The 12,224-nt window shown below is 30.6% G+C and overlaps 1 protein-coding gene across 1 annotated transcript; it reads right to left on the minus strand.

Annotated features, from left to right (window-relative positions):
- Positions 1-5,332: 5,332 nt before the first annotated feature.
- LOC142356272 (putative E3 ubiquitin-protein ligase HECTD2) lies at positions 5,333-9,285 on the minus strand. The gene is made up of 2 exons (XM_075408218.1): positions 9,059-9,285; positions 5,333-5,579 (listed from the first exon to the last, which is right to left on the minus strand). The coding sequence occupies exons 1-2, from the start codon at positions 9,261-9,263 to the stop codon at positions 5,422-5,424; spliced, it is 363 nt and encodes a 120-aa protein (XP_075264333.1). The 5' UTR covers positions 9,264-9,285; the 3' UTR covers positions 5,333-5,421.
- Between the last annotated feature and the right edge of the window lie 2,939 nt (positions 9,286-12,224).

Below are 12,224 nucleotides of genomic sequence, written 5' to 3' on the forward strand. Positions count from 1 at the left end.
TTGATTTTCATTTTTTTAATCTTTTTTAGGGGACAAAACAAATCTTGGCTCTTTGAAAGCAAACCGTTAAACTTGTTCCATTTTTCATCAAGATTAGGAAATCTATTTTCAAAAAGATATTTCAGATTAAATTGCAGCCATGTTAATAAATTATTCCTATGTTTCGGTCTCTCCAACATTTTTATCGGTCTGATTTTTATAACACTAGAATGTTGAAATTTCACATTCTCTTGACTAATTTCAGGAAAAGTGCTAATTACTAGTTTGTGATCCGAAATAGATTCATCATCATAAGTTACCTCCGCATGCATATTAGACGCTATATGATCAATTAAAGTTGATGATTGTCCAGTTATTCTAGTTGGATTCTCCTTATTCTTCAAATTTAAACTATAGAATTTTAGTAAATTTTGGTACTTTTTTGAACAAACACTGTTTTTCAAAATATCCATATTTAGGTCACCACAGAAAACAAACCTACCTGTATTCATAATAACATCCAGTTCATTTTCAAGTTCTACTAAAAACTCATTATTATTTTTATTTGGTGGATTATACACAACAATTATCTGTAAGTCAAGTTCCAGTATTTTTAAACAGATTAATTCAATATTTGAAGCTACTTTTTGAACAACAATTTTGATATTAGTTTTAGAAAAAACTCCTATACCACCACCTTTTTTCCGTTTACGTTCTCTGCCATTGAAATTATAACCATCAAGTTTGAAAATTTCGTCATTTTTCAGCCATGTTTCCGTTAATATTATAAAATCGGGTTTTTTGTCAAAAATTTATATAGTTTTCTATTGAGTAAAAATTCTGATAAAGTGACCGACAATTGATGAGCAATAATTTCATCTAGAAATTATTTGGTTTGGTTTGTTGGAGAGACAGTTTATTACCAGGCTTGTTCAAAAATATATTCCGCAAACAGCTTTATGTGCGCGTCGCGCATGCCAAAGTTTTAGGCCCTTTGTTATCATCTTAAACATTATCAAATTGATCATCATTACTAAGTTGTTCTGCCAATTCCTGTAATTTTTGAGGATCTTCTTTTGCATTTTTCAGCTTCTGCATGAGTTCTTGGAAGCTTCTATTGGGCGAACTTTCCATACCCCTCTTCAATCCCTTCCTGCCCTCTTGAACCACCTCTACATTGTCATTTTGAGCATGCCCAAATTCAATCACCGTAGAAGTTTGCTTTGGTTGAACTGATACAGGCACTGTCACATTGTTCAGATCAGGTTGTCTATTATATACTCTTTTGGTTATTGCTTTTCCATGTGTATACAGTTCATCAACATCCTCGTAATCAACAATTATATGTGCTTTCTTACCGCCATCAAACTTGACCATTATCTGTGGAGCAGAGTTCAAAGATGTCATAACACAACCAAGTCCTCGTGCATAGTCCATTAATTCTGAGTCCACTTTTGTAAGTCTCTCACGAAGGTAAATGGGGGTTCCATTTAAAGGGTTTATTTTTCCTTTCAATTGATATTTCCTCGCCCAGACTCTATCTTTGGTAAAAAAGTTTAAAAACCTTACTATGACATTTGGTGGTTTGTTGCGATTTGTCATTGATCCCAGTGGATGGCAAGCTTGAAGGTCTGTTTCATTTATCATAATTCCCAGGTAATCTCTCAAGAATGTAACAACGTCCTTGAAGTAGGAATCACCAGACACAGGAGGTAAGTTGGTAATTATAAGGCAATTTTTAGAGTTATAACGTTCCTGTTCGTTAATCTTCTTGGACAAAAAACTGACATCCTCTTTTAATTTGGCAATCTCTTCATCCTTAAGCACAAGTTCCGTTTGTAATATACGCAGAATTTGAGGAATCAATGAGTTTTCTTCTTTATTTTCTAGTTCAGATAGTAAATTATCAAGCGTTTTTGTGTACGCGGCCATCTTTATTTTCAACATGGTCAATGTTCTTATCGCTGTCTTTTTCTCACAAACAAACCAACTGTTTCTTAGCTATGCATTCTCTCTTCTGAATTGAACACTCAAATCAAATTGACGTCTTTACCGACTGTTTAGAAAAAAACTATGAAGTTCTTATGGTAGAAAAACTTGCGCATAAGAAAACTAATCATGTCCTGATGCGAAAAAATTTCCATTATGTACACTTCATAGAGGACTTAGAAGACGACAAAGTCAATAGAGTATCATTAAAAACATGTACTGTTTTATAGAGTACTGACAAACTTTGTATCTAGTTAGTTGAAAAATGGAGCCAGAAAAAGAAGGGTGCTTGAAGTCAAAGTTGAACTAAAGACTTCAAATGAGCTGAAAAATACTCCAGACTGCAGACACCAGCTTAATCCAATTTAATAATTCTGGCTCTGCTGTATCCTCATAAAAGCAATAATTTGCGTCATTAAATCAGGTTTGATTGTTAAAAGCACACAATAAACCATTTTTCCTCAAGTTTTTCTCTTGAATTGGTAATTCAAACGGTCACGCATTTTATTTATTGGCTCAGTTGCGGTGTTTTTTTAATCTTTTAATCAGTTATGCTTTAGAAAAAATAGCAAAATAAATAATTTTCTCACCTTTTGTAAACACATTTACGGTAAAATCTCAGTTTAAACAGCGTATCCATAAATTTATATTGTGGATCCTTGAAATGGCCGTTTTCTGTTTTCGAAAACTTTAAAATTCAGGCTTCCGAACATTTTTCTAAAGAGAAAGTAAGGCGCAAAAGATTTAATACTCGAAGCTTGGTTGTCTGATTTAATACTCGAAGCTTAAGCCATTAATATTTCCAAGAATTTTGCTCAGTTGTTTTGTCCAACCAATACCAAAGCTATCTTACTGTTTTCGAAATTGAAGGTCAACTGTTTGTACTTTTGTGAAAACTTGAACTAAAGGTGCGTCATAATTCCATGCCAGAAAAATCTTCGATATTTGCTTTAGTCTATATTTGTTTTTTAAAAGGAGTTGAAGTCTGTTCTACGATTTTCAAGACTTAAGGAAATTCTGGTTGCATCATTCATTTTTTTTTCTGTATTTCATCTTTAAAAAGAGCAAAATTTATATATCATTCACATTCAAGTTAATTTTTCCTAGCGCCTCCAAGGTGCTAATATACAGTATAATTATAAAATATGCCCTCAGAATTGGCTTTTTTAGTTTTAATCCATCTTCCCACTATTTCCCACCATTAATTTTTAAAGCAGCGTACACATTTGCTCTTGTAATTGTTCCACCCGCACTTGTAATTGGAGGAGCTATATGCACAACTGTATTTTTTGTTCATTTAGTTTTGGTTGATTCATATATTTATTGTAAAAAGTTGTGTGTGGTATCACTTAAAAAAAACCGTCAATCGTAGAGTATAAACTTAAAAATATTTTTCAAATTTTTGTCTCTCTCAATGAGTTATTAAGGTTCAAATAAATTTGGTGATCATTTCAGTTTTCACAGTGATTGTGTTCACAACTTTTTTTTTCTTAATTTTCGTTAATTTTTGTCTAATAATGCAACCATTTTTAACAAAAACGGATTTCAGTAACCCTGAAGCAATAACGAGGCTCTTTTTTTGGTTTTAGGAATCAAATTTTTGCAGATATTTCATTCCGTTTTAAAATTTTCTACCCAAGTCGAGGAAAAATCGGAAAAATATGTAAGATAAGCGGTAAAAAGTTAGATTTTTCACCGCAAAATTCTTACATAATTTTGCGGTGAAATGCGGTGAAGGTGTTGAAATTATGTAAGTTCACCGCTGGAGTAAGCGGTGAACTTACAAAAACTACCCACATTTCACCTCTTACTACAAGTTTCCGCCCTTGCACAGAATCGAACCTCTCCCTCCTGCATGTCAGCCTCTTCTTCTTCCACTGCTCCACTTCTCGCTTAAATTGAGAATATTCGTTTTGAATTAAAATCAAATTCACTCTGCTTTGATCTAAAACATACGCGTAGAACTTTTGTAAGATAAGCGGTGAAATTACAAATTTTAGCGCTGAAATGTGGTGAATGCGGTGAAATTATGTAAGTTCACTGCTTGCTCTAGTGGTGAAATTAAAGTTACGCGGTATTTTAAGGTACTTTCACCGCATTCACTGCTGTTCTCACAAAATTTTAACATTTTGTTCTCAGCGGTGAATTTATATTTATGTAAGTCCACCACGAAATTAAGCGGTGAATTTATGTAATTGCATTAATCGCTTGATAAAGGTCTTTAAGGTTTTTTTCACCCCACTCATCGCCTGATTTATGTAATATCACCGCATTCACCGCTTATCTTACAAAATTTTCTGCATTCACCGCTTATCTTACATAATTTTGCGTTGAATGGTGGTGACACCTCGACCCGGGTAGCGACTTTTTGGCAAAGTATACAAATTACGAAGCTTTTACCCTGATGGTGCATATAGGCTGCTGTCTGAGTTTGCCTATGCGAAATTAAAGATTTTATTGTCCTAGACTGTAAAAATTTTCATAAAACTTTTGGCCATTATTTTGTTCATTATGTTGTTTTGTTACTATGTCGATTAATGGAGGTCTCATAAATAGTTTAATAAAAGAATTTTATCATTGGCTTCAGTTCGGATTTATTGGTTTTCATGACAGGAAACAAACGTGAAATCAGAGTTCTGACTGTTTTTTTTTTGTGTTGATTTTGATGACTTGCCATCCAATCTCATTTACCAAACACGTCCTAAATCATTAATGAGACATATATGAATCATAGTTCCTTTTTCATGTGATAGCTAATCATAGATTTAAAATAGTCGCTCTTTAATTGCGTAAACCGTATCTTCATTATGAGTGGGTATTAGATGACAGTTTTCTTATACGAAACATTAAGGTACCATGTGTTCTATTTCTGACTTGAGCTCCCAGAAAATCAGAGGGTTCAGAGACAGGAAAAAAACTCCTTCGGTCCTTATTTTTCCAAACTTGTAATGAAAATTCTACTATTGATTTACTCTCATTTCCTACAGTCTAACGAGTGTTTAAAAAACTAATCACAAAATACTTTATTTCGTAAAACTACATTAATTGTACATTGACACTATGCACACACGAAGCATTTCAAGGTAGTGCAACTTTGAGCCCATAAAATTTCGATGGGAATGAAAGTATGTTCAAAATTATATACCATTTCTTTTCTTTGATGTCATTTTCTGCAGCTAATTGCAACATGGCTCTGACTGGTAATAATTTTTCTAAAAAATTCACTAGTTGTGAATTAACTGATCAAACTTTAGGTAATTTTGCTCCCTTTGCTGTTAATTTTAATTGATTCTTGATTTCATACCTACCCATTTTTATATCGCAACATACCAAACCCAGCAATTTTCAGAAAGAAAGCATTGAAAGAAGAACAACTTTCTTTGTAGATGATTTATATAAGCTAAGTTAACTAGAAGCTCGAAGCAAAATTAGCTCTGATTATTGTTTACTTGTTTACTTGAGATTGAACCCCTGCGTATTGTTTATAGCAAAAGTGAGTTTATCTTTGAGTTGTTCTTTTGTTGTGTAGGGTGGAAGGTGTAACTCGTTGAAGCACGTGTGGGCAACTGGAAGATTGTCCAGGGGAGTATCCACTTTGCGAATTATCAACCCTGTAAAAACTCAAATCTGTGCAAGAAATATGTGTTATGTCAATGATCAGACCAATCAAGACAAAAATCATCCGGATCAGAGCCTTTTAGCCGCTAACACAATAATTCCGATTTTCAATGATTTTTTTAATCATGTAAGATCTCATCTTTGCGCATAATTTCATTGTGCAAGATCTGATCGGATATTGCTCAATAAAAATTGGGATAAAATTGAATATTTATCTTTCATTAATTTCTGATAGATATCCTACAAACTATTCCGAGATCTGAATTATTATCCAACAAGATTTGATCAGAATCTGATAGATATTTAATATCTAATAGATACAAGAATTCTGATCAACTCTTGTAAGATAAAAATTCAGTTTTCGGAAGAGTTTAAAACAACTTTTTGTAAGAACATTTAAACCTGTGAGACCTTACAGCAATTTTCATCTTTAAAGATCCTACAAGATATTTTCATGAGCAAAAAAAAGTTATCAGTTTGTTTATAAAAATAATCAAATCGGCGGCTGAAGAGCTCTATTTTCGATCAATGCCTGTGCGGCAGGATTAAGTACAACAAGCCAGGTTCAGGTTAATCTTTCAACCTAAGAAATTGTTCAGGTTAATCTTTCAACCTAAGAAATTGTTCAGGTTAATCTTTCAACCTAAGAAATTGTTCAGGTTAATCTTTCAGCCTAAGAAATTGTTCAGGTTAATCTTTCAACCTAAGAAATTGTTCAGGTTAATCTTTCAACCTAAGAAATTGTTCAGGTTAATCTTTCAACCTAAGAAATTGTTCAGGTTAATCTTTCAACCTAAGAAATTGTTCAGGTTAATCTTTCAACCTAAGAAATTGTTCAAGTTAATCTTTCAACCTAAGAAATTGTTCAGGTTAATCTTTCAACCTAAGAAATTGTTCAGGTTAATCTTTCAACCTAAGAAATTGTTCAGGTTAATCTTTCAACCTAAGAAATTGTTCAGGTTAATCTTTCAACCTAAGAAATTGTTCAGGTTAATCTTTCAACCTAAGAAATTGTTCAGGTTGATCTTTCAACCTAAGAAATTGTTCAGGTTAATCTTTCAACCTAAGAAATTGTTCAGGTTAATCTTTCAACCTAAGAAATTGTTCAGGTTAATCTTTCAACCTAAGAAATCAATACTTTAGCCTATTTAGCTTAGGAGTGTTCGCCTAGAGGATCTTATCAAATCTCAAGTTCTCAGAAGATTTACCAGATATTTTTATTTCATACAGGGTCCTGTAAGATCCAAAACCTAAAAATTTTTATCAAGATTGAGTTAAGAAAAAATATGTATCGTGCAAGTTCTCATACTGTAGAATTTGTATGGCGCATGTTCTTATCATAAACAAATTTTATCGCGTAGGATCTGACGAGCTTGATTTTTAATGTTTTAAACCCTGATAAAAATTTTTTGTCGTCTTAAACCGGGCCATGTGTGAATATAAAGTCTGAACCAGCTTTATCTAAAAAGAAGGGTAAAGAAACTAAGTCAGAAATTTTCCAGATCTCCAACGATAAAAATTACGAATTCACTGGGATAATGCATGATCAGATCCCCTTTAGCTTTTAATCAGCCATGATTAGCGCCATTTAACAAAGCTACCTAGGCGTAAAGCCGTTAGAGAATCGGCTCTGTGATGTTATCAAAGTAAAACTGGACCATCAGTTGCATCAACTATAATTTACAAAATTTGAGAAATAGAGATTATAAAAACTAAATTTACGATCGAACAATAACATACAGTCAACCATTATTGATAATTTTAACCAGGAAGCTATTTGGTACAAAGACAAACAAGAAAAAATAAAAAAAGAATTAACTTTGCGTATTAATGATCATTTAAAATAATAGGGCTTTACTTCGGAAAAAATTAACTTTTCACAAACGAGGTGGAGACATTATCAAAAAATATGAAAGAATTTTTCTACCCATCTATCAATATTATTACTCTAAACAAAATTTATACCTTTTTTTCTATTATTATCTTAGCTATATGGTTAAAAAACCATTGTCAGAAAGAAACAGAAATTAACGTGAAAGTAAGTTTTAGATAAGTCATTGTAAAAACAACAAAACAGATTCTAAATGGATGACGTATGTCTCTTTGACGAAAGCATATATATAATTCAAAACTCAAAATCCCCATACCTCAAAAACACGCTTGATAAACTAAATTTGTGATTGAGTCATCAGAAAATACCATAGATAAACAAAATGAGAAATAAGAAAAAAAAACGAATTTTACACAGAGAATTTTACACAAAAAACGAATTTTATACGGCGAAAAGCCATAAACTGGAGAAGATAAATGGTCTACGAAGTAGAAGAATAATTTTGGGTGAGAGAATTGACAGTTTCGATTTCAGTGTTTTTTGTTCTTTTAATTGAAACCAATTTGTTTGAAAAGTAGCTTCTGAAGACAGTTCTTTGATGGACCAAACTCTGTATTCTGTGTCTTCTCAAGGAAAGTACTTTGACTTTATTATTGTTCAAAACTTGTCCTTCTATGCTATTTTATCAAAAACATTGAGAATCTAAACTCATTCTGGAGTTACTTGTTATAGAGAGTTCATTTTTGCAACACCTAAGCAGTAACACAAGCGAAGAAGGAACACGGTTCGAGCATCAGCAAAATTTCAGCGCATTATTTTGTGAGAAATGCTATGATTGCTCTAAATATATATAAGAAATTGCGCTGAAAGTGCTAAATTTTTCTAAATAGTGTCTCGAAATCTTTACATAATAAAACACTGAAATGCGCTGATACTTTGTGAGAAAAACTCTCAAAATTCAGCCTAATTTATAAATTTCTTAAATAAATTCAGTGGATGTAAACGCTTCCTAGCACTGTTTCCTAAATTTCTTGCCATATCATTGGAGCCTACTTTATTAAAGATTTTTCACAAAACTTTTACATAATTTATGAAGAGAGTGGGGTCCGAAGCCTATTTAAAGTCAAAGCAATTTTTCAAAATTCACCGTTTTCGCCGCATTTCTTTCAAAGTTTCAGCGCAGTTTCAGAGCCTTCTTTTAAGTTTTTGCACTTAAATTTTAGAAACAGCCCTGTTTAGTGCAATTCTTACATTATTTTGAGAAAGTTTCTCGACCCGGGAAGCAATTTTGAGGCATGGAATGTTTTCAAGCCTCTATGAAGTAAACGGAGAAAATGGATTTTAGGTTCCCACGATACCTTCAAGTTTACTTTCGGTACATAGAATACCGTTTTTACTATTTGAGTTCGAATCCAACTCAAGAATTGTCCTGGCATACATTTATGTATGTACACATTATGTTGATTTTTTAAAATAAAACAAATAAAAAACAAAAATAAATGAAAAAAATAAATAAAATAGACTGAAATGCAACATCTCTCTTACTTTGACAAAACGTGTCGTGTCTAACCCTGAGAACAAAGAGAACAAAAGAATTGATTACAAAGAAACGTTTCGAAGAAAGGAATCGTAATGACTTACTGAGGTCTTTGGATCCGCCGATTGGTATCTTCTCAGAACCAGTGAGGAACCAGAGGAACTTCTTCTGCAGTTTGGGTTTCATTTCCTCAACCACTTGCCACAGATTCACAATCAACTCATCCTTAGAAGAGCAGTTCTCGTATTTTGAACTACGTCTCAGCACTTTGACCTCTGCAAAAGGTAACAATTCGTTATCTCTCTTCATTTTATATGCTATGAAAAGGTGGTGCTATGAAAAGGCAATCCATCTAAACAGAAGAAACCGGCATTTTGATATTTTCTAGTAATTTTTTGGGTTATCTCGATGAACCCAGAACAGAACACTGACAGTGGGTGAAGACTCTTGCAACAATAATTAACCAATTTCAACGTCCTTGCTTTCCTATTTTTTTCAAGGACAGATTAAATGAAGACAGTTTTGGAAAAGATAATTTGGTGAAGAAAATTTTATGCCTCCCTCTTGAAATAGAAAACGTTGACCAAAATCAGTTTAAAAGCTGAAGTGTCACTTATTGATTCTCAGATAATTGTTTTGAGAAAAAAAATTTGTGCATAACGCCGCAGAGGTATACCCAAATTGTCACGTGCAATTCTGGCCGCTCTGTGTATCTTTTGTTTATTTTTCTTATGCTAATGCCTTGAAAAAGTAGCAATATTGCAGAAAACAGATAATGAACAAAATTTGACCACGGCTAAGGTGATGAATTATTTTTATTGATAATTCAGGATATTTATGAATTCGGTGATGTTTCGGACAAAGCAAAGAAATATGCAGCTCTTCAAAAACTCCAAAAAGAAAATTTAAATTTTATTGATATTAACGATAAAAAATTGTTCAGATTAACGCCACTATCCCTCCGCGACTAACTTTCTAGCTTTTTATAACATACAAATACTGATATAAAAAAATAAAAAGAGTTTTGACTCTATCTCTGCAATTCAAAGGTGATTCTGCCAAGCATAAGCGAGGATCTCTCTTTTTCTACCGTTTCTTATAGCACTGGTCAAAACGTACAACATAATAGTTCACTCAATTTCTCTCCATTGGCAATCAGATTGGTAAATTTATCTAATTCCTATGATGTATATTATTAAGCTTTTCACATGCTCAATCAATAAAGCTTTACACCATTTTTACATTCCGAAATATTAAAATTTTGAACAATTTATACGTGAACCAATTATTTATAATTTTGAACTAAAAAGCGTGCTTTAAATTAGGCACTATTGCGGCTTAAAGATCCATTCAATGCAAAAATAGATACCGAAACGGTGCGATAAAGTAGTGTCTGAGTTATTCATTTTAGATTTCTGTGAAATTTTTACGCTCGTTGATCCTATACGATACAGTAACTAACATTCTTTTTGCAGGAAGAGCATGTTCTTTTCTTTACAAAATTAAAAGTTTTTGGAATTGAAAAATTTAGCTTTTATTCTATAACCTCAAATCAACCTACTGCATTAAAAAAACAAGTTTTGATTTTATGAATTGAAAAATGTTGAGCCTATTCTCTAACTCTTTCCATTTCTTAGGATAATTACAAAATTAAGGAATTTCAAAAACTTCCTGGAATTACAAGATTTTAACATAAAGGAAATTTTTGGTGAAGTGTTACAGTTTTAGCTCAATAATGGACAAAAACACACAACGGTTTTCCAAAGAGAGAAAAAGTGTTTAACCGTATCCCCCCGCAAAAAAAATTACTCCCCCAATTATCCATGATATTCAATTATTGTTGAATTGACAATCGTATAGGACGCTTACTAGAGCTTTTAACTTAACAAAAATGTAAAAATTTGAGAAAAAAGACAATCATCTTTGCATTCAGCTTTTTGTGACGATTCGAAAATAATTTTACTGCAAAGAAATTTCTCACAAAGCTTGTCAAATTTTCCATGGACGATATTTAAGATCAAAAATATAAAGAAAATTTGTTCAAAAACAAAAGTTTTCATCAGATGCGTACGTTAAAAGCGTAAAGAACTTCTCATAACATATATATACTATTATTAGAAATATATATATATATATATATATATATATATATACTATTATTAGAAAAATATTATTATTATTGATAATATTATTATTTTTTCTATTTAATATATTATTATAATGAATATATATATATATATATATATATATAAATATATATATATATATATATATATATATTTAACATTATTAGAAAAATATGTTTATTATTATTTTTGGTATATAATATATTATTGTAATGAATATATATATATATATATATATATATATATATATATTTATGTATATTCTTTATCATATATATATATAATATTATTAGAAAAAATATGTTTATTATTATTTTTGTTATATAATATATTATTATAGAGAATATATATATATATATATATATATATATATACATGTTTATGTATATTCATTATCATATATATATATATATATAAATATATATATATATATATATATATATATATAAATTATATATATATATATATATATATACATATATATATATATATATATATATATAAATATATATATAATATTATTAGAAAAAATATGTTGATTATTATTTTTGTTATATAATATATTATTATAATGAATATATATATATATATATATATATATATATTATATATATATATATATATATATATATATGTATATTCATTATCATATATATATATATATATATATATATATATATATATATATATATATATATTACGTTAAATTTTGTATGTTAAAACAAAAATGTTCATGAGAATTAATAGTATTCAGACAAATCGCCTTTGTGCCGCTGTCCTAGCAATATAACAATTGGAATTTTTCAAACGCTAACCATTGCTCACAGCGTGAAAAAAATAATCAAAAAAAGTACCCAATATTTCCACAACATATAAAATTTTTGAATGCATCATGTGCATATAGCATAACTAACAAACAAAAGCATCACCAAAAATTCTCAAAAAAATTTTTGTTGAAATATTTATTTAGCCCTTTACTTTAATCTTTACGCGAACTTAACTATCAAATTTCTCTCCGAGTTTAGAAGAAAAATAGAAAGAAAAAGGGCATTATGTTTCAAATGAAACTGAAAAATTAAAATTGTCAATGAGTTGCATTGCATTGTCTTGGTTTTAAATTTCCTATTGCAGAGGAAAAAAGCAA

Source organism: Convolutriloba macropyga, unplaced genomic scaffold (assembly GCF_964194025.1).
Source record: "Convolutriloba macropyga unplaced genomic scaffold, txConMacr16.3 SCAFFOLD_5200, whole genome shotgun sequence".
Classification (NCBI taxonomy): Eukaryota; Metazoa; Xenacoelomorpha; order Acoela; family Convolutidae; genus Convolutriloba; species Convolutriloba macropyga.

Bases quoted from the DNA above. Each gene is read 5' to 3' on its own strand.
- LOC142356272 (XM_075408218.1), bottom strand. From the start codon at position 9,263: ATGAAGAGAGATAACGAATTGTTACCTTTTGCAGAGGTCAAAGTGCTG. The intron at 5,580-9,058 runs GTAAGTCATTAC...GAGTTTTTACAG, and splicing joins CGGCGGATCCAAAGACCTCA to GGTTGATAATTCGCAAAGTG.